This window comes from Arvicanthis niloticus, chromosome X, assembly GCF_011762505.2.
Source record: "Arvicanthis niloticus isolate mArvNil1 chromosome X, mArvNil1.pat.X, whole genome shotgun sequence".
Taxonomy (NCBI): domain Eukaryota; kingdom Metazoa; phylum Chordata; class Mammalia; order Rodentia; family Muridae; genus Arvicanthis; species Arvicanthis niloticus.
The window spans coordinates 87,055,494-87,082,275 of record NC_047679.1 but is presented as its reverse complement, the minus strand read 5'-3'; the positions used below and the strand labels follow the sequence as shown (position 1 = coordinate 87,082,275).

Sequence of the window (26,782 nt, the reverse complement as noted above, 5' to 3'; positions counted from 1 at the left end):
ATTAATGTCTTAGATATGAACTATAAAATCATTTAAAACGTGACAGGAAAGTTTGTGGAACAACTGAATGTGTGGCTCGGTTAGTAGAGTGTTTGTATAGCTTGCATGAGGCCATGCGTTTTATCCCTACCTAAACTGGGTGTGGTGGCGCACATCTGCAATGGCAGCACTTGAGAGGCAGGGGCAGAAGTTTAAGGTCATCTGTGGCTGCATACCAATCCAAACTACATGAAGGCCCTATCTCAGATGGAAAAAGAGGGAGGGTGAGAAGAAGGGAGGGAGAGACAGAGAGATAGAGACAGAGAGATAGAGGCACAGAGACAGAGACAGAGACACAGAGAGAGACTGATTGATTTAGTTTGTGGAGAGAATTCCATAATAAACTCTTCTCACCTAATCAGTTTCATCCCCTTGGAAAACATTATTCATTCTCCTGGGTTTCTGCATGTGTGAACTAGGAAGAGCCTAACTTGTCTTTAATTTTGTGGTGGCCAGCTATAAGCAGAGTAGAACAGTCTTCCAACCTCCAGTCCCACCACCTTCTTCCTCACTTGCAGCAAAATCATACCACTCATACTTCAGAGAGAAAATAAGACATTTCGATGTAAACCACCAAACAAGCACATTTCTTCATCCATTTTCTCTTCCTTCTGTTTCAGAGAAAGAGAAAGGAACTGTCTCTTTTTCTAGAAAGCTCATCCCTCTTCTGTGCTCTGGATCTCATTTTCTCCTCTTTTGGTGTCCTCATTTACTTACTCAATGCTCTTCCCTGTTCCTGCCATTCAATCGCTCCCTGACAACTGGTAAATTTCCACTGGCATTTAAAGATACTTGTTTTTCATGTCATTACAAAAACTGAAAACCCATTTACTTCTAGAAATATGGTCTTCTGCCAGCTTCCATGACACCAACCTTGTTTTCTTCCTAACATTCCAACTCTCTTACACACATTTTAAATGCCAGTGTTCAGATTTTAGTGATTTCAGGTTAGGGTTTTTAACTTGTTTTGGTTTGCTTGGTTGATTTTTCTTTTTATCTCTCCTGCATTAAGGACTAATCTAAGATTTTTCATACTAGGAAAGCAATCTACTAGGAAGCTACATCAATTTTTTTTTGCTACCTTATTTTGACAAAATGTCTCATCAAATTACTCAGAGCAACATCAAGCTTTCAATATTCCCACATCAGTCTCTTAAGTGGCAATCCATGCATAGCTTCATCACACATATTGCTAATGCTTCTTCACTTGTCACTATATGCTAGGTTTTGCCTATTTATACTGAGATATAAATTACATCATACACAAGCAATACATCTAAAGTTAAGAATCCACTGGCTTTGGGTAAGTTTAAAGACTGATGCAACCATTTGCACAATCCAATCTTTTAAAGACTTTTAAAAAATAGTTTATGTGTATGTGTGCATGCATGTGCATGTAGATACCCATGGAAGCCAGAAGAGGGCATTGAATGCCTTGGAGCTACAGTTATAAGTAGTTCTGAGCCCCACCCCCCATAGGGTTGCTGGGAATTGAAGTCTTGTCCTCTGCAAATACAGCAAGTGCTCTTAACTACTGAGCCATGTCCAGCCCAGCAAATCCAATTTAAGAACAATTCTATCACATCGGAAAAAAATCCATATTTTGCCTCATCTACATTTGCATCCTATATCCCTTCTGAAATCTCCATCCATATACTTAACTACCCACTGGGATGTTTTGTTTATCTAAAAACAGGCACTACAGACTGTGTTTCCAAAGCTGAGCTCATCTACTTCCATTAGATCTAAATCATCCCTAATGTTCCTAAAATGTAATGAATGAAGTACCACATGACTCACTGTTCTGAAACACTGGCATCCACTGTTCTGAACTCTCTCTTTTTTCTTGTCTGTACATCCAATGAATCACCACATTCCATATATGTCACTTACTAAGTATAACTCCAATCTATTTCTTTCTGTCCTTTCTAATTATTGCCTCACTACATCTAACAAAAACATCTTTGTTAAACTAATCTACCCATCCAAGAAATGTGTATTGAGGGCAACATGTGCCAAGCCGTGTACAACATTCCCTAACTAGTCTGCTTCAGGTTTTTTTTTTTTTTTATCTTCATGGTACATTCTTTCCCCCACCCAATAATGGTGTTAAGTGGTTTCATACATGCTAAGTAAGTACTCCATCTCTGAGCCATATCTCCTTCTGAGCTAGTTCTCCTTCAGAATTCTCAATCCAATAGTCACATAGAAAAATTTACCCCTACAACACACACTCATTAATTCCATACTTAAAATAACTTCATGTTAAATATCAGTTGGCTTCTCTCTGACATTAGGGTAAATTCCAAACTTCTTACCACAACTACAAGCCTTTGTGACCAGGTCTCTCCATGCCTCTATAGTCTCATCTTTTACTGCTCTCCTTGAGCAAGTCCCTTATCTCAGCTGAATGTTCTCAAATGAAAACTAAGGATAATAAAAGTGTCTGTCTCAGAGGTATTTGAGGGGATTAAATGAAATAATATATGTAAAATACTTAACACACGACCTGGTGCATATTTAATATTAGTAAGTGTTAGCTAGTGGCAATAAGAATGTTAGCCTTTCTCAATCCCACTTTCTCATGGGCTCCTATTTCAGTGCTCGCTGTTGCTTTCTATCATAGGCTCTACAAATAAGACTATAAAGTCCTTAAGACAGGCATCATGACTTTCATCCTGCTACAATCCCCAATAGCACTTAGTAAAATGCTAAACACACAACAGAGATTAATGAATGCTTTTTTGATAAAAGTCCACAGAGAAGAAAAGTGGTTAAAGTTTTAGTGACTCACTGGAAGGATGGTTCATTAATTTTTTTTAAGTTCAAAGTATGGAGTGGTGGCTCAATGTTGTAATCCCAGCAATCCTAAAGCAGGAGGATTGCTGTGAGATTGAGGACAGCCTGAACTACATTGTGAGCCAAGGCTAACCTGCGTTAAGTAGTGCAAACCCTGTATTTAAAAAAAAAAAAAAAAAAACTATAAAATTATCAATGCCCCCCCACTCTCACTCAGAGACTCTTTTGCTTTTACCTTCCAGCCTAATGTGTCACCAGGATAGCAGGAACGTGGCAATAGTCACTGTTAAGTCAGTTGACTCTTTTCAAATGCTTTACTGCCAATATCCTGGTTTTGACAGAAATGGAGTCTGAAAGCATGGAGGTGCTTAATTCTATTCTCTGGCAAACAGACACTATGCAATTTGCCTACTCATCTGTGATATCAGATTTTGCTTCTTAAGTCAGCATCCAATCTAGGCTATCAAAAATACTGCAAATTCCATTCCATTGACAAGCCAATGAAACGCCTCCTGAATTCGTTTGGAGCTCTTGGCTAGTGACCAGGCAGCAATCAGAAACCTAGAAGAGCCCCCAGCAGGTTTAAAGACTCAGGGCCCTTCAGATGCTAGAACCCCCCCCCCCCCAAGCAAGGAACTTGGCAAGAACTTTGTAGCATATTTACTTAAACAAAGCAAATTCCTTTTACACTATCCTTCTCTCTAGCTACCACTGTTCTTCTTCCCTATCTAGTCCTGCCACTTCCCTGGACCTAATGTTTTATTACTAAGACATCTTTGACATTCAGATGCCTGCTGTTCCATTCCAATGCATGCTTACTTGTACATAAGTTGTATCTGAAGAACAAAGGGTACAAACATGGACTCCAATTGGTACAATGGATCTTTGAGGAAAAGCCTTATAGGCTTAAAATTATTCCAAAACCATTTTTGGCCTTTGATTTTAGTGAGGAGACGGTGAAATATGCTTGGTATATAAGAGAGAATGAGGAGTTGCAGGGGGCAAGTCAGCTTTGTGCACAGGAGACAAGATTTTCGACTAGAAGAAGCAAAGGCCACGTGTTTCCAGTGTTGTTCTACCTTTTTCCCTTATATAAAGAAAACACCAAGGAATTGAAACAAAGAATTGAAAGAACCCTCTACAGGGAAAGAAAATCCAAGGGTCAAAGCAATATCTACAAACACAAACACAAACATCTCTGGCCAATTGCTTCCTTTTCACATAGATCTTCTTTACACCTCCCCTTTCTCCACAAAGCACTAAGTAGAACACCCAGGCAGCCATCTGTAAAGTAGGGAGACCTGTAATATTGTTGCAAGGGTACTGAGATACATGCTAGAGAGATGACCACTATGGGGAAAGCAAGCCCAAATAATGCTCAGCTGTCACATGGGCTGAGATACAGAATCACCTTTCTGAGCTGAGGAAGTAAGTAGCTAATGTACTCAGTCAGTGTTCATAAACTTCTCAATTACCATTCCATCAAAGAACAATTCACCACTACCACCCTCATATTCTCTCTCTCTCTCTCTCTCTCTCTCTCTCTCTCTCTCTCTCTCACACACACACACACACACACACACACACACACACACACACACAGAGAGACACACACATTCACTCTTGCAGAGAAAATCTAAATGCTTTCACTGTGGTGATGTGTTTATTTTTAGAGTCTGTTTTCAACGTGATAATATTAAGTATACTTGAGGCAACACCTCTTCACTGCCAATTCTTTGAAACTGTTTAGAAAATTTGTGTCTCAAAGGCACTCCTTTGTGCTGTCATCATGCCCAGCCTTTAGCAGAAGGACACTGCCAGGCAATTTCAACAAGCCAGCCTAGATCCCAGAGTAAACTGACAGACTATAGGTGGGACAGTGCTAATACCTAGAGCTGACTACTTTATGTTCTGTACTTGCATGGTCCCCAAATAATCTAAGCAATAAGAGTATGAATCTGAGGCCTCCTTTATTCTCCTTCTCCTTCCTCCCCCAAGACAGGCTCTTAGGATATGGGACATAAACTAGGCTGTCAAAGATAGACCAAAGGCAAGAATGCATGTCTATGAGGCTCAGATTAAGGAATGCCAAGGCCCCAAGCATACCATCTGTTCTTCTAGAGAGTCATAGATTTAGTGGAGGGAAAAGTATGCTCTCCAGAGCTGTCTCCCTACACAAACCAGTGGCCAGTGAACAAACAGGCTTTCTAAGCTGCAAAGTACAGCGCAATGTACTGAAGGTTTGGAGCCAGAGATTTAGAACTGCACCTCAGCTTACTGTGTGACCTTGAGTAAGGCATTTCATTTCTCTGACCTTTGGGTTCATTGCTTGAAAATGGGGATGTCACCTACTCTATCACAAGGTCATCACAAATACTGAGGATGGAAACAAGAATGCCTCTAGCACAGTGTCAAGAATAAATTATTCAAATACAACTCCCTTCCCAGTCCCTGCTAAGCATACCATGCAGCTGGACTTCTCTTGAAAGACAGAGATTTTATTTTTAAAAAAGGATGTCTTGACAGCGGTGTATACATGACTGTTGTCATGGTGGTTGTTTTAGTTTTAAGCCAAAGTAACTTTTCCCCTTTAGGTTGAGATGATATAAGAGAAACTGGAGATAAGAGCTAGAGGTATTCAAGAGTACAAGGCAGGTTGGATAGATCTTTAGCTCAACTGCTAGTATTCTAATTAAAAATGGAGAAACTGGACCAAGTGTGAAGAGTTAAGCAGGAAAGACCAAAATTATACAAATATTCTAGTCATTTAGTGAATTCTGGGATTTTTTTTTATAGTACTGGGAAATAGGGGAGGAAGGCAAGTGTGATGGTTTGTATAATATGCTTTGCCCAGAGAGTGGCACTATCAGGAGGTATGGCCTTGTTAGAGTAGGTATGTCACTGTGGCTATGGGCTTTAAGATCCTTGTCCTAGCTGCCTAGAAGACAGTCTTCCCCTGTTTGCCTATGTAACAAAATATAGAACTCTCAGCTCCTCCTACACAATGCCTGCCTGGATGCTGCCATGCTCCAGCCTTGATGATAATGGACTGAACCTCTAAACCTGTAAGCCAGCCCCCAATTAAACATCCTTGTAAGAGTTGCCTTGGTCATGGTGTCTGTTCACAGCAGTAAAACTCTAAGACAGTAAGCAAAAAGGAAATGGGACTACAATATGAGATTTGTCCTATCACAGGACTGTACTAGAGCAGACTGAAAATGTATGCCTCTATGTACTATTTTGGCTAAGAAGACATGACCACACTTGAAATCTTACCTGCCCTAATATATGGAAGTTGGGGAATAGTATTAATCTAAATCCATTTTATGCTTAAACCTCATCATGTGTCTGTACCCTCAAAATATTCCCACTGCAACACTTAACATGCTCAAAAATGTTATTTTACTCCAAATACATCAAGGACTGTCACAAAGTAGTTTTGAAGAAGGATTGAATGCATTAGGTGCCTGAAAAATTATAAAGTGTTTTCTTTTGTAGTATAAAAATAGGTTGTGCCCACACTTCAGATTGCACAATAGATTTAGCTTATTCGTCTATATTAAATGTCAACTGCCATATACTTAATAAGATTGAATGTAATACTCCGAATTAGTCACTGCTGAATAGACTGACTAGGTCAGTATGCACTTATTTTCCATTGTTCGTGGAAACTATTTTCTCCACCTGTAATTCCACAGCGGTTTCAAAAGGGGTATTTTGTTCTCACAACACACTGGTAGCCCAAAGTCCTTCCTGGGATCTATCAAGTGTGCTTGTCTTGCTCTTCCATCTCTTATAAAAATGCTCACTGAACATTTTTGTCTAACAAACACTAAATCCCAAATAATTCCCTGTCTTTTGACACTACTGAAGCTGAAAGCATTTGTTCGTCTCTAAAACTTTTCTTTTGCCTTTCCTCGGAGGCAGTAATCTAGAGGCATTTGGGCATGGTAATAGACAAGTTTACTTAAGTGTCAATGGAAAGAATCCCTTAGTTATTCTTGTAGAATGGCAGTGAACTTTCACCTACTAAATAAAAACTACTTAACTTGAAAGCTGACAAGTCCCAGCTCATGGATGGTAACACATTAGTTTGTCATGGTTGTAGAAGTTACATGCAGTTTTAGTAAAAGCGCCATGGGACTGAGATACCCAAGTTTTAGGTGTTACCTAAACTTTTAGGTGTTTCATTACCACCATGTCTCCCCAAGGGAGGCTTCGGTGTATATTTGCTGAGCTTGGAATTGATTGGAAGCCTCATTGGAATGACTGAAGTTCATCTACCCAGCATATATAGTAATAAATATGTCTGCAAACCCAGGCCAAGGAGAGAAATCTCTGGCAATAAGTGTGGTACCCTAAGGAGACTACCACTGTTGACAATTGTGCTCCTACCTACCTCCCCCCCCTCCTTTCTGTCTCTCAATCTCTCCCCTTCTCTCCCTCCCCATCTTCCTTCAATCATCACTTATGGATCTTTGACCTTATACCAGGCACAGAGTCATGGGTGCTTTACCCAAATTACCCTACCTTTCAAAGCACCGGTAGAAATTGTATAGCGGATGAAACTGAGGTTCAGAGAACCTGTGTGTCCTAATGTTATGCTGCTAGTGCTGCAGTCCATTCAGCTCCAAAGCTACCATAACATACTGCAATCCAGGACCTACATAGCACGTCTAGGAGAAGCAAGCTGTAACACTGAAAGCTTTAGAGCTGGGCAAGATAGTCCTGTGTGGGAAGGGTGGCTGGATGTTAAATCGGGAGTGGGAGGTTGAGCACGCATGATTGGAAGCAGTAGATGATCTGATTCCTATTGTTCGGCAGTCGTAGATCCTATTGTTATTTACCCAGAAAAAGAACAATAAACAGCTAGAAGATTGTGTATGTGTCCAATTGCTCTGCATGTCAAAAGGATAATAACTGCCAGTCCATCTCTCTCAAGATCAAGCTACTTTCACCTTGCATCTCCTTACAGCTCGCTTTCTCCTTGACCTGTAAATCTATCTTCCAGCCTCCTCTTTGCATGTTCCCTTCTCCTTCAAAGATCATTAGTATCTTCTTTGATGTCTCCATAACAATTGACTCTATCCAAACTTCCACATCAGGAAGGCTTCTTTTCCTTTGACATTTTGTGTCTGTTTCTGATAGCTCTCATCCTCTCCATCCACTGTTCCTTCCATTTTCTCTCCACTCCTTCCCAGAGTAAACATTTAGTTCTTTCCACAGATTTATAATGCATTTCTGATACTGAAGTTTTAAATGCATACCATACCCTAGTAACCTCACTGAAAGTACCAGTCTATTTCCTTGAGGAAGGTTATTTTGTTGCTCTATTCTGAATGACAAACAATTAGGCAAAACATTTGCCTCTCCTGCACATTCTCTGTGGCTTCAAGTGCTACTTAGATAGTGGTAACTTCCAGTGTTTCCTCTTTCCACGACTTCTCTCCTGACATCCAGAATCAGCCAGCCAGATGCTTACCAGGCATTTCCTATCCGACTTTCTTATCCAAGCACAACAAACCACCAATGTCTAAAAAGAACTCCTTCTGTATTTCCTCATCTAGTTAAAAGGAATAGATGTGTTCATTCAGTCACCCAAGGAAGAACTAATCTGTGGATTACCCTAGTACTCCCTTACACCCAGTCATCCATGGCATAGACAAGTAATATTAACTCTACCTTCTACAAAAGGTTTGATTTTATCCTTCCTTCCTAACCTGACTGTCACTGCCTCTGGAAGACCCTTCTTTCCCTATGTCAAATAAGACCTGTAGATTTACAGTGGTATGGTGATAGACTTTCCCTGTATCAGTAACAATCAAAGTAGTCACTTGTGACCTTCAACTCCTGCTCCAATTACCATCCCACAGTCCTGGCTATTTTTCTAAGCACAGATTTTACCCCACTAGTCATCTGCTTAAAATCATTTCACAGATCCTCAGACTCCTGAGAATAAAGTCTAGACTTTATCTGCCCATGGTGTACAAAGCCCTTTATTTTCTAGGTCCAAGCTATTTTCTTCGGGCTTGCCTCTTGCAACGGTTCTCAAATCTTAGGTTTGGTAGAATTGAATTTCTGCTAGTCCACTGAATATCTCTATGCTGATCAACTCTTTATATTCCTGCATTCAGCCCCTTAATCATTTACCTCATTTTTGTTGGCAAAAGTTTATTCATTTTCAAGGTAAGTCCACTTTCATTTCTATTCTGCATCCTTTTCTAAGCCCCTGGATGTTTCTTCCTCTATGCCAGCCTGTCATCTTGCATTTGTCTTCATTACAACAAGGATTCCTTCACATTCAATTTACCACTTTGTCTGACAGGTTCTCAGCCAATCTGCATGGGCCTTGGAGGCATGAACAATTTTCTATTTATTGTTATACACCCAGAGCATAGGTACCATTTTCCCCTGCAAGCTGACATTTGCACCTTCATTAATATCTCTGTTGGCTGCCTCTCCAGAGGGCTATTTTTTTCCTCCTTCAGCATTTAGCTAAAATGCGTTTTCTCATTAAAAAAAATTCCCTGATTGGATGCACTTCGCTGTAATTACTCATTCATTTTTATTATATCCTTTATTATATCCTCCGTGTGTGTTCAAATGACTTAGATTCTACTCCTACTTCTAGTTCAACTACCTCATGTATTTAAGGATCACTGCTGAAATCATGATAGCACTACTTTTAAAAAATTAATTTCCTTTAAAATATCTATTTTCTTTCCACTCAAAGAAATGGTCAGACTCCAGTTAAAGACACTTTTGCCCATCCTAAACCAAGTATCCAAGCAACAGAAGCAGAAATGGAGAACAGAAAGCCTCCTCAATTTTCAAGACCAAAGAGATAGAGATTTCCAAATAGCCATTGCAATGAAGAACTGGTAAGAGACATAGAGCTTAAATTCCTCAATGCAACGGAAGTGCTCCCCACCACCACCACTCTGTCCTAGTGCCTTCTCTCCAGCTCCTTTGTTCTTCCTTGTCCCTTGTCCCGACACTGCAGTGTCACCCAGCCCCGTGAAAGGCTTGAAAAGAGCCAGATGATATCAACTAGCTCCCAGAGCTTCTAGGGTGGACTAGCGCGTGTATTGTAGCAGCTGAGAGAAGAGTAAAAGAAACTGGCTCACAAAATGTTCAGGAAAGTGTTTGTTTAAGGTGCCCAGGGTCCAGAACCTCAGAACAAAAGTGGGACTGGATACACTACCTTCACTTGTACTCTCTACACTGCATGCTGATTTACACTCTTCTCTTCTTACCAAAGGTTGTACTTTCCCTAGCCAGACTGTAAGTCCATCGAGATCACCAGCCAAGTGTTTCTTTTGTATTCTCTAAACCTTTCAGCACACCACATACATAGCGTATGCACAAGAAACACCATTGACGCACTGACTGGTACGTAGTTAACTATTTTCTTCTCTGGCAAATTTTCAGGAATGCCAAAAGGAAGTAACCATCTGTTGGTATACATTTTCCCTTAGCTATGCGTTATACAGACATTTCCTTTGGAAAAATAAACAAAGGATGCTTGATGAGCCAGAACAAAGAACTAAATATAGAGTTCAAGTGGCCAGAGTATCAAGGTCAAAGCATGCCCTTCCTTAACCAGATTAAAGGAGAGCTATGGATCCGCATAGTCCCATGACATGTTTTTCAACTACTTCTTTTCCAGTCCCCAATGAAATGATTTTCAACTATCTCTTTTGGGAATTGTGTAAGTTGAGCCAAAAGTATAAACTGAAATTCTGCTAATAAATCTGTGGTGACCTTAATCTGTTTCTATAATAATAGGAAGACTCCAGCTTTGTTTACTCTCTGAGGAGAATAGGGAACAGAAAGAAAAACTAGGATGGGAGGCAGTATTTATGGACTCTTTATGAAATGTCAATCTGTGACAAAAACACTCTCCAACAATAAGGAAGGGGAACAGGTTTGGCAGGAATAGAACCTATTCCTGCTCTTGCCAAGAGTAGCTGGCATCCTCCACCACCGCCCAATGTGAAGTACTTAGTCATTCTCTACAGACAAATCTGGATAAGATAAAATGGGGGAAAAGTCCAGACACCATTCAGTGTCTGGCTCTCATAATTAGCATTATCCTACTATTTATTTCAGTGTATAAAGTACTTACAGGTATTCTTGAAATCTCAAGTCCCTCCTTTCACTGCATTACTAATCCTGAGGTTTGTCCTGGAGCCTTTTGGACATACAGGCTCTGTGTTGAATGACTATAATAGGTAGTCTGGATGTTCCCTGTTATTAAAGGGAAAGGTAAGGGCATATCTCTAAGCTTTCAGAAGGAATGCTGGCATAAAGAACAGCCATGTACCATCTTAGAGGCGCCCTGGCCAGGACTGAATCTTATAAAAGAATCTTATGAATTCTTTAGGAATCTCATACAATGTACTCTAATCACACTCACCTGCAAACCCTTTCCCCCAACGCCTACCAGATTCACTGTCAGCTCCTTACCACTCCTCCCAACTTCATTCAGAACAGAATCCTAAACTGAACAGACTATGCAGTAACTCCTAAAACATAGCATAATGTTCTCACTGGTCTTTATTGGTTCTCAGTGTTTTTATTCCATTACCTATAGCTCCTGAACAGGTGTGACCATATCAGAGTAGATTTTTACAGTGTGTAGGTAGTATGCCGAAGCCTGTACCTAAAATGATAACATCTATAAAAAGTTAGTAACAAAAGCTGATCTTTTGTGTAGCCAGATCAGACAGTGGCTCATATAATGGGATTTAACAATCATCTCTAAGGGTGCGACTTAAATAGCTACCTTGCTGGATCACCATAGGATTCCCTCTTACTTTACTACACATGGTAGTACTAGCACTACTTCCTAAGGCACAGGTTAACGTCTAAACACTAATGTTAGTAAGCTACTTTAACTATCACTTCTTGGGCTGTGATGTTGCTCCATGGTATAGCACTTGCCTGGCATGTGTTCTGGCACCCAAAGAAAGAAAAAACACCTGCTATCCAATGACCAGAGTGCATTCTCTCCTACTAACACAATGATGGATTGTTTTATGAGGCCTGCTGCTACCATATCAAAAGAACAGTGCAAATAATAAAAAAGAACTAGTTTCATAGGCAGAGCTCAGGGAATTCTGTGGAAGAAGGGAAGAAGGAGCCAGAGGGGTCAAGGGCACCACAAGAAACCCTACAGAATCAAGTAACCTGGGCTCGTAGGGGCTCACAGATACTGAACTGTCAATCAGGGAGCCTGCATAGGATTGACCTAGGTCCTCCGCATATATGTTATGTGTGTGGAGCTTGACATTATTGTGGGACTCCTAGCAGTGGGAGCAGGGGCTGTCTCTGACTGTTCTGCCTGCTTTTAGGACCCATTTCCTCCTATTGTGTTGCCTTGTCCAGCCTTAATAGGAGAGGACAGTCTTATTCCAACTTGATATGCCATGTTTGGTTGATATCCCTGGGAGGCCTGATCTTTTCTAAATGGAAACAGAGGAAAAGTAGATGGAGAGGAGAGGATAGAAGGGATGCTGGAAAGAGAGGAGGAAGAGAAAACTGTGGTCGGGATGTAATATATGAGAGAAGTATAAATAAATAAATACATAAATAAGTAGGAGCTGGTTTCTAGCATGGTCTGCGAACAGATGGAAGAGTGCTATACTTAGGTATACTTGGGCTGGCCAGGATGATAAATTTCCCAGGACAGAAAAGGAGATTTTAGAGATTCTAACATGAAAGAGCAATGAGATAAAGTGTAACTTTGCTTTTTTGACTATTACTTTCTCTATTCTTAATAGTCTTTTGATTAGAATGAATACAATGATCATTTTATTTTTAACCACACTTTATTCACTATTATCTACTACTCCAATGTCAATCATGCAAATTCTAAGCTGAGGGACCCCTTATCCAATCTTCTGCTCACAATATTCTCTTGTCCCTTTGGCAGTGCAGATTTCTTACACTATAATCTAACAGCAAAATCAGAAGCTTTGATAAAATGTAACACAGAGGGATTCTGACTGGTTGAAACTACTTGGAAATAATAACTTTCTACTTTGTCTCTCCCTTCTTGGAAAGAATGAGGCACCACAGAAAAAGAACAAAATAAAGTAACCATTGAAAGATCCATGACCTATGATATCTGGAAAGACAGCAAAAAAACACGGTGTCATTTCAACTTTACATTTTTTTCAGGGAAGGATGCTGGTGCAGAGGTCCTAACCACTTGCACTCATGTACCCAGTTAGTTCATAGAAGAGGCAAGTTGGGAATCCAGTTTTCCAACTAACACACTCTAATGCTGCTTCATCTCATTCTTTCTGCTTCTCCCTACACTCACACCATCCCATTCTACAGTTTTACATATGAGTGTCACCTGTACCCCACATACTCCATACAGAGTGATGCCTAGTGCGGATTACACTAGTAGAGATGTTCACCACTCAAGTGTGTTCACTCTCATAGAAGAAACCCAAGACTATAAGAAGACCAAACAGTTGGGGGATATGGATTTACTTATTCATAAGGACTCATTACCTTAGGAGATATTCCTCAGTCTTAAAGAGGAACCTTGAACTAGGATGGTGATCAAATTATTTCATCATTTAAGACAAAATAAAAAACTTGATCTCTTGCATTTATCTGCCACACAAGAGTGAATTATAAGACTCTATATAGAATTAGGAAAAAATGGCCCAATTACTGCCCATGAGAAATCCTATATTTTACTGGTATATTTTTAGGTTTTAAGTATTATTAACAATTAATACATAAATTCACACAAAACAAAATAATATATAAGGAGTTTCCTATATGCTTTTAAGAAAAAGAAAAGAGAATAACACCTTTCTATTACTCTTTCCTGCCAAGAAGCACTGAACCCTTCATCTAAGCTCTTTTAATATTCAATGTTGTAATATTTTTAAACCCTAGACTTACTTGCACAGCAGTTCATAATTCACAGACAACTTAATCATAGAAAGTATTTGTTGATAACAAAAAAGACTAAGTAGAGAAAATCAAAATTAAATGACAAGATGATGAGTGAGGATACAGCATGGTTCAGGGCTATGAGATGAAGGGAAAAGAAGCTAGGCAGTGGGGAAGTAGTGATGATTGGAAAGAATGTTTACCGAGTGAACATCACCCCACCCTAAGGATTCATGATTCCCAAACTGTACAGTAATGACTTTGTAAGTGATAACGTCCAGTTTGATGAAGAATCACTTCCTGGATGGCTCTCATACCATCTACTGTTCGAAGAGGCGAGAGCTCCCTTTCATCTGTTGTTCCCCACAAACTATCACCATTACCAAATCTGAAAAATCACCCATCTTTGACATTTCTTAGAACAAAATTGTTAAGGGCATGAAAGATCATCTACACTACAGCTCAGTCCTTCACCCCAAATGGCTAAGCTACAATCTGGCAAAATCAAAGTCCCTCCACAGATCACCCAGCTCAGATCCCATGAAAGAATTGCAGATGTTACTGGTACGTACCTCAACTTGCTGGCAGATCTGTATTAGTTTGGCCATTTGATTTTCTAGTTCACTGTTGCGCTTAACCAGGTTGGTGAGGTTCATCTCGAGAGTTTGCTGCCATCACGGAGGGTATGAAGCCAGCAGGAAAAAGGAGAAAGGGGGGAAAAGAACAATGAACTTGAGAACCAATATAATATGGAAGTCCATCAGCCAAAAGACTGAGTTCTCTCCCTCTTTCTCAGGGAGGAGGCACAAAGATGAAATGGCTCTTCATATAACCCATGTTGCCTTTACACTTACAGTGATCTTCCTGCCTCAGCCCATGAAGTCCTAGAATTGTAAGTATATGCCCCTCCATGGATACAGAACTGAAGGTCTTACACATGTGAAGCAAATGCTTTATTGCTGAGACACACCATCAGCTCAATGGAGTCACATTTCAAAATTACCAAGTCCGCTACAGGCCAAGAAATGTATGCATCTGCCCTGATGGAGGAAGAGGTGCCACTCATAACTCTGTAGACTGGTATAGGAATTTACTGACATTAAGACGACCTAAAGTTTTTTTTTTTTTTTTTTTTTTTTATATTACCTCTAACTTTTCAAACCATTTCATAGTCATCTCCTCTTGCTCTCAAAAAAAAGTTCAGCAGTATAAGAGAAGTAAGGTATTAATATCAGCTTTTTATGCATGAATAGACTAACAAAACTATAATTTGTATGTGTATGTGTGCATGTGAGGTATGCAAGTGCACATACATGTGTGCACACATGCTTTTGGAGACAGGGGACAACTTTGATTTTTATTTATCAGGAGTCACCCACTTTGCATTTTGAGAAAAGATACTCATTTGACCTGGTGCTCGCCAATTAGGATAGGCTGCCTAGCCAGTGAGCCTCAGAAATCAGCCTGTCTCTGCCCCACCCCCAGCACTGGGATTACAAGGTTATGCCACCATACCCAGGATTTCTACATGGATTCTGGGGATCAAACTCAAGTCTTTATGCTCACATAGCAAGCTGTTTACCAACTGAACTGTCTCTCCAGACCCATAGTTTATTGAATGATTGCTTCTTGCCAGACAATTTAATATATTTGTATGTATGTGTGTGTGTGTGTGTGTGTGTATGTGTGTGTGTGTGTGTATAGTAACTCACAGATTTTCTTTCCATAGATGCAAAACAATTCAATCACAAAGCCTGATTATATCTAGAAAATAACTATTTACCATCATTTCCTGGTACACAGCTCCTTTTAGGTCCACATCAGAAACACTTGGCAGGTATCTTGAACATAACATAGTTTTACTAGTACATATAATTGTAACATGTTTTCAGTTGAGCAAGGTACTCTCTCCCATTCCTTGTGTGAAAATTAAAATATGCCTCTCTATATTGATCAAGGATGCTCATCTTTCCCTATCTCCAAATTTTAGCTTTGAGAGCTGCTTCCCCTGGTCTGAGTATATATTCCTTTCTTGTTCACTATCTCAATACCTCACCAAATCTGTTCCAAACATAATACCCCAATTTCCTGACCCTCACTCTGGTCCTATTCTTTTCCTGCGTCATGCTCTCTGTTTCATTGTTGTCTTCATGTTGCTATGATTTATAGCTGTTCAAAGTTCATTCTATTGAAAGGAGGAGTTGGAAGGACACTAGGAGAAAAGAAATAGAGACAAAGAGAGGGGACTCATGATCTTGGATCCTTTCCTGTCTAGTAAGTAGTTATGGCTCCTTAATAACTTTGATGTTCATTGTTATTTAAATGTCCTACAAAGGCTATATGTATATAGATGTATGTACATCTAGACCAACTAATCTGATTTCACTTGTTCTCAAATGGAATTTTGAGAACCAGCTAAACTCTTGTTTCCCTTCATGTCAGATTGTGATGGTGAAATATCTTCCATAGACTCAGGTATTTGAATAGTTTAGCACTGCTAGGAGAGGTTCAAGGGGGTGCAGTCTTGTTGGAGGAAGTGTATTATTGGGGGTGAGGGTTAAATTAAAATGGTCTCATAGGCTCATAGGGAGGTGTGGTCTCGTTGGAGGTTTGCCACTAGGGGCTAGTATTTGAGGTCTCAGAAGCTCAAACTAGACCTAGTGTGACAGTCTCCTGCTGCCTGTCAATCAGGATGTAGAACTTTCAATTACCCTTCCAGCACTGTATTTGCCTGTGTGCCACCATGTTTCCTGCAATAACGACAATGGCCTAAAAGCTCTGAAACTGTAAGGCAGCCCCAATGAAAGGTTTTTCTTTGTAAGAGTTGCTGTGGTCATGGTGTCTCTGCACAGCACTAAACCCCTAAGACTATAAATAAGCTTTGGAAGTCTATGGCCTTGCCCCATTTCTAGTTGACTCTCTTTGCTTCTCAGTAAAGACAAAGAAGTGACTTCTCAGCTTCCTACTCCTGTCTCCATGTATGCTGCTTGCTGCTAGGCCTCCCCACCATGATGAACTCTTATCCCTCTGGAACTGTAAACCAAAATAAAGTCTCTGTTCTCTAAGTTAGTTTTGGTCTTGGTGTTTTATAGTAATAGAAAAGTCTCTAGTACACAGATCTTTCTTGATTACCTTAACTTTATTTTCCTGAGAGTGACCCCCGCCACCTGTGCTTTCTTTTATTTATTTCTTGAGGTGTCTTTCTCATCTTCCTTTAATTCTGTTCCCCATCTAAATCTGTGTTCTCAATAGAAGGGATTGGGAAGATGGAAAAGGGAACAAACAACAGCAATCATTGAATTAGGCACAATCATTAAACTAAATAGATGCTAAAAGGAAAAAGAAGAAATTCAGAGATTGACTACAACAAAAACATATTGCGCATCTACTGTGTTAAGGTGCAGTGACTTTAAAAATGAGAAAGTTAAGATGGATTATGAAGGACAAGTAGGAATTTAACAGACAGAGATGATGGATGGCATGGTGCTTCAGGTACAAAGAATAAGATGAGCAAAAATAAAACTATAGCAGCCAGAGTGGTGGCACACACCTACGGTCCCAGCTACTCGGTTAGCTGAGGCAGGAACGTAATTTGAGCCTAGGAGTTTGAACTGCTGTTCAGTTACTATGTACTGAACAACATGGTAATACTTCCATACTCAAGAAAAAAAATACATGTTTATGTTAAGGGATCACTAAACAGTTTAGTTTGGCTAGAACATAGGGTACAAGAATGGAAAAGGAGCTTGGAGCCCTGTTTTGCTGAGTATGGTTGTATACACCATTAGTCCAAGCACTTGGGAAATAAAAATATGCAAATCTATGTGAGTTTCAGGCTAGCCAGGGCTAGAGAGCAAGTTCCAGACCAGCCAATGCTACATAAGTAGAACCTGTCTGGGGAGGGGGTGGGGGAAGCCCTGTTTTGGGGATTTTGAATGTACAAATGAGTTTGTACCTATTTGCCTTAGCACTGAGTAAGGAAATGACATAATCATTGGGGATATTAACCTAGCAGCAATATGGGGAACAGAGAAAAACAGGAAGGCCTGGGAGGCAGGAATACTGGTTGTGAGGATTCTGCAATATTCAAGGCAGTTACAAATACACATCTGGGCCAAGCTCAGAGGATAATCAAGGGAAGCAGGTTTCAGGAAAAGAACGATCACTGTCAAATGTACAAAGACCAAGAGAAATGTGAGAATTTATTTTAAAAGATGAGGGGCTGACTAGAGTACAAGGAGTTTCATTAGGGTTTTGGAAATAGATGCTAAATCATATGGGATCAGAGTACATCAGAAGGCTGCAAGCCTAGACTTCTCTCCAAAAGTTCGACCATAAAGTGAATAGAACAGAGCTCACTTTGATCAAAGGGGCTAGTGTAAATTAGAGAGGGGAAATCACTAATGGATCCAATCAGTCAAAGATTTCCTCTGGCTGAGTAGTCCACATTCCCAGATGAATGGAAATCCCACATATCAAAATCATTATACTAAGATATTTGATAAACAGCCCATTGATCGACATTGATCGACAAACCCAGAAAAGAAAAAAAAAATCTGTTCAAAATTCTGTGTTTCCCACTACAATGTGTTTCCATTCAAACATGGGATTCCATTGGGAGGATGGTTTTGAACAAGTACTTGCAACCTGTTGTTAACACTGGCCTTAAAATGGATTTATCATAAATAATTCATACTGCAGAGCAGGACTAAGATCCCTGCTGTGTGTTCCTCATTTGTGGCCCTGAACTGAGACTCATGGCTTGTACAAAGCTACGGAAAAGAAAAATTAGGGCTGAATACATAATTTGGGGTCTGGTTAGACTACAGGCCTCGGGTTACCATCACAAAATCATGGCAAATGGTTAGTTTGCTCTGCCCCCCTAGCAATTTACAGAATGCCAGTCCATTGTAACAACACAGCTCTAGAGCTGACAAGATGACTCTAATTTCAACCTTGCTTCATTAATATGAAAAATGCTTTGAAAAATAAATCTTTGGCTAATGAAAACACCATCTGTTGATGGCTTTTTGCCACTGTTTTCTTACATTATAAGACGTAATTTGGGGGAAAACACTGAACATTTACTTACTTCCAGTCATTTGTAAGGAATGAAAGCCTCCTTTCAAATTGGAATTGATTCTCAATAACGAACACATGCGGAGGGAAGCAGAGAACTGAAGCAATTTTGCAGTCTAGCTCCTCATCCTTTCCAAAATACCCGACACTCACAAATCATTTAAAACTAAACTTTTGGGGCCACCCTAGGTTTGAATGACATGATTGACTTGGCCACGGAATTATCTTGTCTATACCATGTTTAGTAAACAAAGATGATTTGTGTGTGTGTTTGTGTGTGCATGCACACAAAATCTTTTCATGTCAAAATAAACATGTCTCTTTGTTATTGTAACTCAGTTTTGAAGAATCACTTTGTTTTGCTCCCTTCACATGGATTCCAGTTAATGACTGGGCTAGGTTCCCCCCCCCCAACCCCCTCCGTCCAAGCCCAATGAGCACAACATCTCAAAACAGTTGAACCATCACAGCAGGAGAGCCAAAGTGGCAGGGGAGATTGGAATGGAGATGTCTGCTGGGAGGAAACAGGGACAGGAGGTTGGCAGAGAAAGCAGGATGAAGTTCCCATTTCCTGCTGCAGGAGGTTACCTCTGAGTCTCTCTGCGTTTCCCTTTTGGGAGGGTGAGAAGCCATTTTAGCGTATGAAACACCGAGACCCTCTTCACCTTCTAATGACTACACTCTAGCTCTCACAAAATTGTACGTGTGTCTAAACAGCACAAAAAGAAGGGATGATTTGGCTGACTTCCATAATTGAGATCGTAAGAGGCCTGTGTTAGCTAAATTGGCAGTCTACACTGATTCCATTTTCACCCTAATTCCGTTTCATTTGTGTTGTATAGGCTTGGCCTTTTTGAGTGCTACAGTTCCTTTACTAAAGAACATGATTTTCTGTCCAGGAAGGCAGGCACAGACCACTCTTTTTTCAGACAGCATCCCATTTTTCAAAACACCCTCTGTGACTCACCTAAATAATTGCTTTTTTAAAAAAAAAAAAAAACACCTCACTTCTTTAGATACAGGTTACTTCAGGTAAAATTTTTCTTTTATATTTATTCTCTCAATAAACTTAGTCATATCTTTAAAAAAATACATCTTCATTAAAGGAAGAGAGGTTACTCTTATGGCACACAGCCGTCCCGACTCTACACTCACCATGCTTCAGTCCACGGAGCCATAAGTAGTCACACACATATGAGCACTGACACAGGAAGTCTTAAAGCCTAGAAAGGGGTCCAGCTCTTCTGTTTGTTCTATTAAGACATCCAGTACTGCCATCAAAAGCCTGTTTTCTATCTAGCTTTCTAAAAGATACAGAGAAAATATTTTCTATATCTAGGCAAGACTACACCTTTGGGGCTTCAATATGGGAACTGAACCCTGGGACAAAGGATAGGCGTGAGAAAGAGAAAAGAATCAATCCTAAAGTTAAGTTTTTAAAGATTAAGACAACTTCCATTCATCTCCATTCATCTCCATTCATCTCCATGCATGTGATTTAGTCGTAAAAAGCAAGAGAAGGGTGGAAATAGAGACTAACAAGGTAGAGAGTGGGAAACATGGAGTAGATGACAAACAAGGACCAGAAATGACTGTTTGCATTAAAAACCGGGGGAAGTGAAATCAGCAGCAGCAGCAGCAGCATGTCTAGAGATATAATAACTCAGTGGTCTAGCACTTACTTAACATGTATAAAGTCCTATGTTCAAACCTCAGTGTGGCAAGAAAAAAATAATCTTCAAAAAAGTGCTGATATATATATATATATATATATCATATATGTGTGTATGTGTGTATGTAATGATATATACATATGTGTGTATATGTATATAGTTATATATAAGTATATATTGTGGGGACACACACACACATCCATCCATTGGTAATCCCAGAACTCAAGAGGCTGAGGCAGGAAGATCATTCATGAGTTCTAGCCAACATAGTTGGAACCTGTCTCCACAAGCAAAGCATCACTCTTTGTTTTTCATCCTATCTATATGTGAACACTCCCTGCTCCTCCAAAAACCAAAAGCCAGAATCTTAATATGCTTTGCAGTTCATGCTCTACCTTCTTCTTCTTCTTCTTCTTTTCCCCAAGTGTTTGTCTTAGAAATACTTACTTTGCTTTTGCTTCAGTCTGTCACTTTATATATCAATTACATATGGCCTTTCAACAACAGAACACACCATCTGGTCGACAAACTGAAGCCCACATCCTTATGCCAGAGTTTATTCTTTCCCCCAACACTTATTTGCTGTTGTAGAGACATAAGCCATGTCCTACAATGAGATGCAGATGATGTTCTAGATGTGTATCACACAGGCCAACTCCACCTCAGGTCTGTTAGAAAATGGCAGACTCTCAAACCAGGTGAAATGGCTTGTCACCTTCCCCACCCCACTTTCATTCAGATGTCTCTGCAAACACTAAACACAGACTCGAACCTCCACTTCTGTTATGACCAGGAATGTTACTCAAATCATTTTGCATGTTTCCATTCCTCTTCGGATGCATGCCAGAGTTAACTAAATATTTAGTTTAAACAGGTGAATTTCACTTGGACCTTCTAAATAAACCTAAATGTAGCCTTTATTTTGATAACACTCATCATAGTGAGTAAAAGCCTCTGAATTTTATTCTCCTTCCATTGCCCCTCCTCACTGTCAATCTTTTGGCTACAATTTTTCTTTCTCTTTCATCTGTTCTTCCTTCATATATAATTTCTGACCATGAGTGCGTGAGAGTCAACCCTTGACCCCCTTCTCAGCTTGCTTTTGTGTGGCTGGCCCTCCATTCTGAAGCCAATTAAATCTACTCCTCTAGCCATTTTCAGCCACAGGAAAAACTTGAATTTCAATTCCATCCTTGCCCTTACAGTTCTTATAACATTCCATTTGTTCCACCTGCCAGATGTTTGAACACATTCTGTTCCCCTAACCAGAACATCCTCATTCCCTGAGTTTGCCCCCAATTCCCCAATAAGGAAGTCCAAAACCTAACCAAAGTCTCTCCTACTGTCCTTCCAAGTCTCTCATAACTTTTTGTACATACATTATTTTGTAACCATGTTCTTAATTGTCTGTCTCCTTGTTCCAATGGGGCTTGAGATTAAGCCCTGTTTATTCCTGTAACAACATATCTTCTGTTGCCTGGCATCTAATAGGTGGTCAGCAAATATTTCACAAAGGAATGTTAAATGACTCATAATTACATGTTGTCTCTTCCTAACTTCTTTATGTCTCCAGCGCCTTTCTTTTTAAGACATCCCCAATTCAAACATTCTTCTTTATGTCTCTTCACCATCTAAAACCACTGCAGTCATTCATCAAGCTCTAGCTAGTTCTTTCCTCATGGAGCCTTTCCAATCTGACCCTTCTTTGATCACAAATCCATCTCCAATTCTCAGTTCTGAGTCTGATGGCATCTTTTCCCCGTCCTATAAACTCTGGTCTTCAGAGCATCGTATGCAAATCATGTTAGCAATCAAACTGAATTGGGTTTTTCAATTGATGCGTCTGTCTTCCCTACTAAGCTCAAAGCCCCAATGTGACAAAAACTGTGCCTTGTTTCTTGTAGTTCCTACTCCTGCCACAGTATCCAAAATGTTCAATAAGCAAAGTAAGTGTTCATTGTCAAATGATTGAAGGATTCTCTAATCCAAATCCCTGATGCTGCAGTTAAAGGTTCTTCCATCATCAGGTGAGACAAAGGGCAAAGCACTATCTCATATCAAATGTTCATGGACTTAAGAGACATCACCATATTTCCATCTTCAAATGCCACTCCTCTAACTTCAATAATTCTTGTTTCCTTACATGTGTCATATTTATATAATAGGGTTTTTTTTTTTGTCCAGTTGTAACAGACAAGATTCTCACCAACCTGAGAGTAATCTGAGTCATCCATCATCTTCTGAAGGATGCTCAAAGAAGTGATTTAGCTCAGCCACTGGTGACTAAAAGACCTGGGACAAAACAATCTCAACACATAAAAGGAGAACACACAAAATTGGAGTTTCTATTTGCTAACCTTGCTCTTAAGCTAGAGAGATGACAACAGAAAATACCTTCCAGCCCAGGCTCCTATTAATACTACATGAGTGCAGAGCCAGAGAAATCGATGAAGTCTTGGAAGGAAAAAAAAATAAGGATTCAGATCAGTTGTAGAAAGCAGTTTTAGTAGAGATGAAATTAAAATACACTTACTCAGACACCCACATAAGTCATTTACAGAATTATTCAGATTTTTTGCTTGTTTTAGAATCATGTTCTATTTTCTTATCTTTGAGACACAGTCTTGCTATGTAGTCCTAGCTGGTCCAGAACTCACTATATAGATCAGGGAGGATTCAAACGTGCAGTGCCCCTCACCCTTACTGCACCCAAGTGCTGAGATTTAGGCATATTCTAATACGCCCTTGCCTGTGTTTGCTTTCCTGTTGTTTTATTTTGTTTTGATGTTTTCGTTTTTGTTTGTTTGCAACTCATTCTCACGTATCCTAGGGTGTACTCAAACTCACTGTGAGCCAAGAATAACCTTGAACTCCGGATCCTCCTTCCTCTACCTCCCAAGTACTAAGATTGCAGGCATTCAACACCTTATCTGGTTCTAGATTTATACATACATTTGACAGGGAAGAAGTCTTGAACAGTTCAGCGACAACAGAGACTTCAGATTCATAAGCAATAGTAACTTTGGGATTTGGAGTTAAAGGGCTAGCTGAGAAACCCCTTGATGTTAGCCTTCCCATCCACATCTGGCCACTACAATCTATGCTTCAGTGAACATAAATTCCAACTACTTTTTTTTTTTTTCATTTTTTTTAACAATTTTTTTTTTTTTTTTTTTTTTTTTTTTTTTTTTTTTTTTTTTTTTTTTTTTTTTTTTTTTTTTTTTTTTTTTGGTTTTTTCGAGACAGGGTTTCTCTGTGTAGCACTGGCTGTCCTGGAACTCACTCTGTAGACCAGGCTGGCCTCAAACTCAGAAATCTGCCTGCCTCTGCCTCCCAAGTGCTGGGATTAAAGGTGTGCGCCACCACCGCCCGGCCAAACAAACAAATTTTAAAGACATATTTGTTTTATATATGTGAGTACATTGTCACACCAGAAGAGAGCATCAGATCCCATTACAGATGGTTGTGTGCCGCCATGCCATGTCGTTGCTGGGAATTGAACTCAGGACCTCTGGAAGAGCAGTCAGTGCTCTTAACTACTGAGCCATCTCTCCAGCCCTTTTTTTTTTTTTTTTATTTTTATTTAAGTTTGGTAGAAATTTTATTAAATTGAGTACTGCTTTTCAATAAGATATAGTAACAACTTTTTTACCTCTCCTTTCATCTATGGTAACCCACCCTGATCTATACTGAAGATTTTTCTAATTGAACATAGAGGTCTGGCTTATTTATTAGAGTGACCCTTAACCTTGTACGGTCTAGCTTTAGGGTAGGTTATTTTTGAGTCTCTAACCCTCCCTAAGGTGCCTACAGAAAGTCTTACACTCATGATCCCCACCTGCTTAACTTGTCAGTAGATATCACAGACGTTCATCTTTATATACAGTGACACATACTGATAGGCACACTGATACAATGCCACGGAGGCATTCTCAGTCACAGATGAAATGTACACCCTCGCAGATGATGATGCCTACATATTTATGCAAATATACCCTCTTCCCAACTCAGTCTCTCATAAAGATATGTATCTTCTCATGTTTATATTCATACTCATATTGGTTCAGATATAATCAAATGCTTACTGGTACATACTTGAAAGGGTATCTATCTGTCTTAGCCAACAGAAGTGGGTGTCAAGTGGGTGCACAGACAATTGACTGGGGAAAGGCAGTGGCAGAATGAGAGTGAGTGACAGAACAACAGAGTGACTGAGTAGGAAGGACAGTAACCAAAGTGATGTGATTTAACAATGCCTTTCTTTCCAACCTTTTAACTCTTACTGTAGCTTTCCTCTGAACAGTCTCCAAGTCTTGTAACTCCTTACTCTTTGTCTGAGAATGTTTAGCTCTGTCTCAACCCGTGTGTGTGTGTGTGTGTTTTACTTTCCAATAGAAAAAAAAACTTAATCTAGTTCCAGGTAATTTATTGTAATAACAAGAGTTTTGATATGTAAATATAGCTACATTTAATAATTATTTGCAGTGGTGAATTAGAGGAAATAGAATGAAAAAAGGAAAATGTGCTTATTTATCCCTTCCAGGAAATTCCTCTATTCCCCCTGGCTTTTATCAGCTACATTTTTGGCAGGCTGTGGGCATGGAAATGTGAAGACATCGCTCTCAAAGAGAATTATAATAATCACATCTGATTTATATAGATGTCATCATAGGGTTAGGCAGTTGGAAAATCCAGTAATCAAAATGAATAGGCACTTAAAATTATGGACATGTCATACATTTGCTCACACTCTAGGTTTGAAAATTGTCAGTAGTTCACAGGAGGCATTTTTAGACTTCCAAGGTATTCATAATGGCAAGAATGATTTATATCTACTAAGATGAGAACGAAATCAAGCTATGTGCACTAGTATACTTCCTACAACATAATTTTCGCCAGGCGGTGGTGGCGCATGCCTTTAATCCCAGCACTTGGGAGGCAGATGCAGGCGGATTTCTGAGTTCGAGGCCAGCCTGGTCTACAGAGTGAGTTCCAGGACAGCCAGGGATACACAGAGAAACCCTGTCTCGGAAAAAAAAAAAAAAAAAAACATAATTTTAACACTAGGCATAGTGGCTCTGGCCTATAATCCTAGCTCCCAAGAATCAGATTCAGGAAGATTACGAGTTCAAGGTCAGCCTGTGTTACATAAAAAAACAAACAAACAAAATCAAAACCTCACCTCAAAAAATAGAACAAACAAATAAACAAGACCCCCATGTCATTATGAAGACCTAATGTCTTTGGATTTCTGAAAGAGACACCACTGTCTGACAAACACAAAGGAAGATACTGAAGAAACAAAAACATTGGATCTGGCCTCAAGGAATTTATGATGTCTCTGTAGTGTGTTGGAGCAGACTTGTGGGGTTTGGCTTGAGATCTTAAAAAAAAAAAAAAAAATGGGTAGAGTTCCTAAGTAGGCCAGGAGTTCTTCTCACTGGTGGACACAGAAAAAAAAAACGCTAGATTGGACGTTTTGTATGCAGTTAGGAAGTTCACCCAAGTAGATGAAGCTGGCAAAATTGAGAGTTGTGAGGGAAAAATGTAAATGAGCAGCAAGTGATAAAAAGCAGACTTCAGAATATCAAGTTGAAGTCTATGAGCAAGAGAGAGGCACTAAAATTGGCCTCTTTATAGAAAGCCAACATTTGATAATACAATAATATTAGTCTTTTATAAGGGAAGAAGCTGGTATAAATAGAAATTCTGAACTGTGAAGGAGTTTTATAAAAGTGTGGCATATATCACGGACCAAGTAAGGTACATGTAACTGTCAGGATCATGAGTATTGCTTTAATTAAACTACTGGTACTCTTCTGAAGGTTGTGTGTCCTGAATCAAAAACAAATTAGATCATAAAACATTATATAGGTACCTACCCCCCGAAAGTCCTCAGCTCCGTTCAAAACAAACAAACAAACAAACCACCTTCCTATTGCTCCAGCCTTTCTTATATACCATAATGGTTTGTTTGGTTTTCATTGAACAACATTACAGGTCACTAATCCTAGCCAAAGAGTTTGAATATAAAAGTTTTAAAAAGGAACACTGCCATCAGTCAATGACAATAAAAGTCAACGTGTGTGTGTGTGTGTGTGTGTGTGTGTGTGAGAGAGAGAGAGAGAGAGAGAGAGAGAGAGAGAGAGAGAGAGAGAGAGAAACATATAAACTATCATTCTTTCCCTTTTCTGACAGAACTTACTGTTCCTCTCAGAGCCAGGGGAATGTGCTTAGGTCGTCTCCCCCATAGCTTCTACCAGCTAGCTGGC

At 39.6% G+C, this 26,782-nt stretch overlaps 1 protein-coding gene across 3 annotated transcripts in view; it reads right to left on the bottom strand.

Moving 5' to 3' along the window:
• The window catches only part of Mid2 (midline 2), a 97,653-nt gene that overhangs the window by 53,496 nt on the left and 17,375 nt on the right, over window positions 1–26,782 (bottom strand). For all 3 annotated transcript variants that reach the window (XM_076918743.1, XM_076918742.1, XM_034485463.2), the window contains exon 3: window positions 14,331–14,426. In XM_076918743.1, the coding sequence (XP_076774858.1) occupies window positions 14,331–14,426 (96 nt within the window). The remainder of the gene's footprint in view (window positions 1–14,330; window positions 14,427–26,782) is intronic.